Source organism: Priapulus caudatus, unplaced genomic scaffold, assembly GCF_000485595.1.
Source record: "Priapulus caudatus unplaced genomic scaffold, Priapulus_caudatus-5.0.1 Scaffold111, whole genome shotgun sequence".
NCBI lineage: Eukaryota > Metazoa > Priapulida > Priapulimorpha > Priapulimorphida > Priapulidae > Priapulus > Priapulus caudatus.
This window is the reverse complement of record NW_014577172.1, coordinates 198,266-199,809: the sequence shown is the minus strand read 5'-3', so window position 1 is coordinate 199,809 and position 1,544 is coordinate 198,266. Positions and strand designations below refer to the sequence as shown.

Below are 1,544 nucleotides of genomic sequence, written 5' to 3'. Positions count from 1 at the left end.
GGTGGGTTGGCGTGTGCGGTGCGAGTCGCGCGGTGTGCGTGTGCGTGCGTGCGTGTGGTGTGTGTGTGTGGCGTGTGTGTGTGTGATGTCGGTGTCGTGTGTGTGTTGTGTCGTGTGCGTGTCGCGTGTCGGGGTCGTGTAGTGCGTGTGCGTCGTGTGTAGTGCGTGCGCGTGGCACCGTGCGTGCGCGTCTATTGTATTTGGCTAAAATTGTCAACTTGCGTGTATACGCGCGTACGCACGTTCACTTATTTAAAGACTCTGATCGAATATAATACATCAAGCTTCCTTACGCGCAGACACCAACGGATCAACGCGACGTAACCGCTACCTGGATCTAACCAGACTGAAGAGGGCGTGGCGAGGTCGCGACCACGCAGCCGCTTAGTGTGTGTGTGTGTGTGTGTGCATTTATATCAAGAGTACATAATAAAGATGTACTATGTATATGTACTATGTACTCTCTATTATGTACTCTTGATTTATATATATATAGTGGTATAATTATATAATGCGTCTATTATATATCGTAGAGTAATCCTGTCTTCATGTATACCGTGACTTACTTCGTCATCTATGTCATGCGTGTGTGATAATTGTGAGTGTTTAGCCCGTGCCGGGGACGCCTGCTCCCAATTCAATAAATCGCTAATCGACGTTTAACTCGTGCAAGTAGTATGTAGAATGTAAGATGTAGGTCACATCGTGGGTACATGTCGGGTAATGCTATCCCCCGGGCGTGGAGGGACACCGCAACGTGGCAGCACTAGTATTAGGATTAATATTATTAGTATTAGTATTAGTATTAGTATTAGTATTAGGTTAGGGTTAGGGTTAGGGTTAGGGTTAGGGTTAGGGTTAGGGTTAGGGTTAGAGTTTTTCACTGTATCACGTGACCGTCCCTCCACGCCCGGGGGATAGCAACACCCTTAAGTTTTGAAGTATACGTCAACTGTATCACGTGACCGTCCCTCCACGCCCGGGGGATAGCAACACCCGTACATGTCAGGGTTGAAACAACATGGCCGCATCAGGAATATGACGTGTTATGACGTATGTACCTGCGCTCACATCTTTAACATTTTCATAGCCGTGTGATCACGCACACAGCAACACACGCACACAGTGACACACGCACGCACGCGCGCTCGGGCACGCACACAGTGACGCACGCACGCACTCACGCGCTAGCACGCACACAGTGACACACGAACGCACGCGCGGGCACGCACACAGTGACACACGCACGCACGCACGCGCGCTAGCACGCACACAGTGACACACGCACGCACGCGCTAGCACGCACACAGTGACACACGCACGCACGCACGCGCGCTAGCACGCACACAGTGACAAACGCACGCACGCGCTAGCACACACACAGTGACACACGCACGCACGCACGCGCTAGCACGCACACAGTGACACACGCACGCACGCGCTAGCACGCACACAGTGACACACGCACGCACGCGCGGGCACGCACACAGTGACACACGCACGCACGCACGCGCTAGCACGCACACAGTGACACACGCACGCAC

General features: G+C 52.8%; 1 protein-coding gene across 1 annotated transcript in view; it reads left to right on the top strand.

Annotated features, from left to right (window-relative positions):
- LOC106805361 (carboxypeptidase D-like) overlaps positions 1-388 on the top strand; it is a 15,486-nt gene extending 15,098 nt beyond the window's left edge. Inside the window, exon 10 of the mRNA XM_014806922.1 lies at positions 300-388. Within this exon, the coding sequence (XP_014662408.1) occupies positions 300-388 (89 nt within the window). The remainder of the gene's footprint in view (positions 1-299) is intronic.
- The last annotated feature ends 1,156 nt before the right edge of the window (positions 389-1,544 follow it).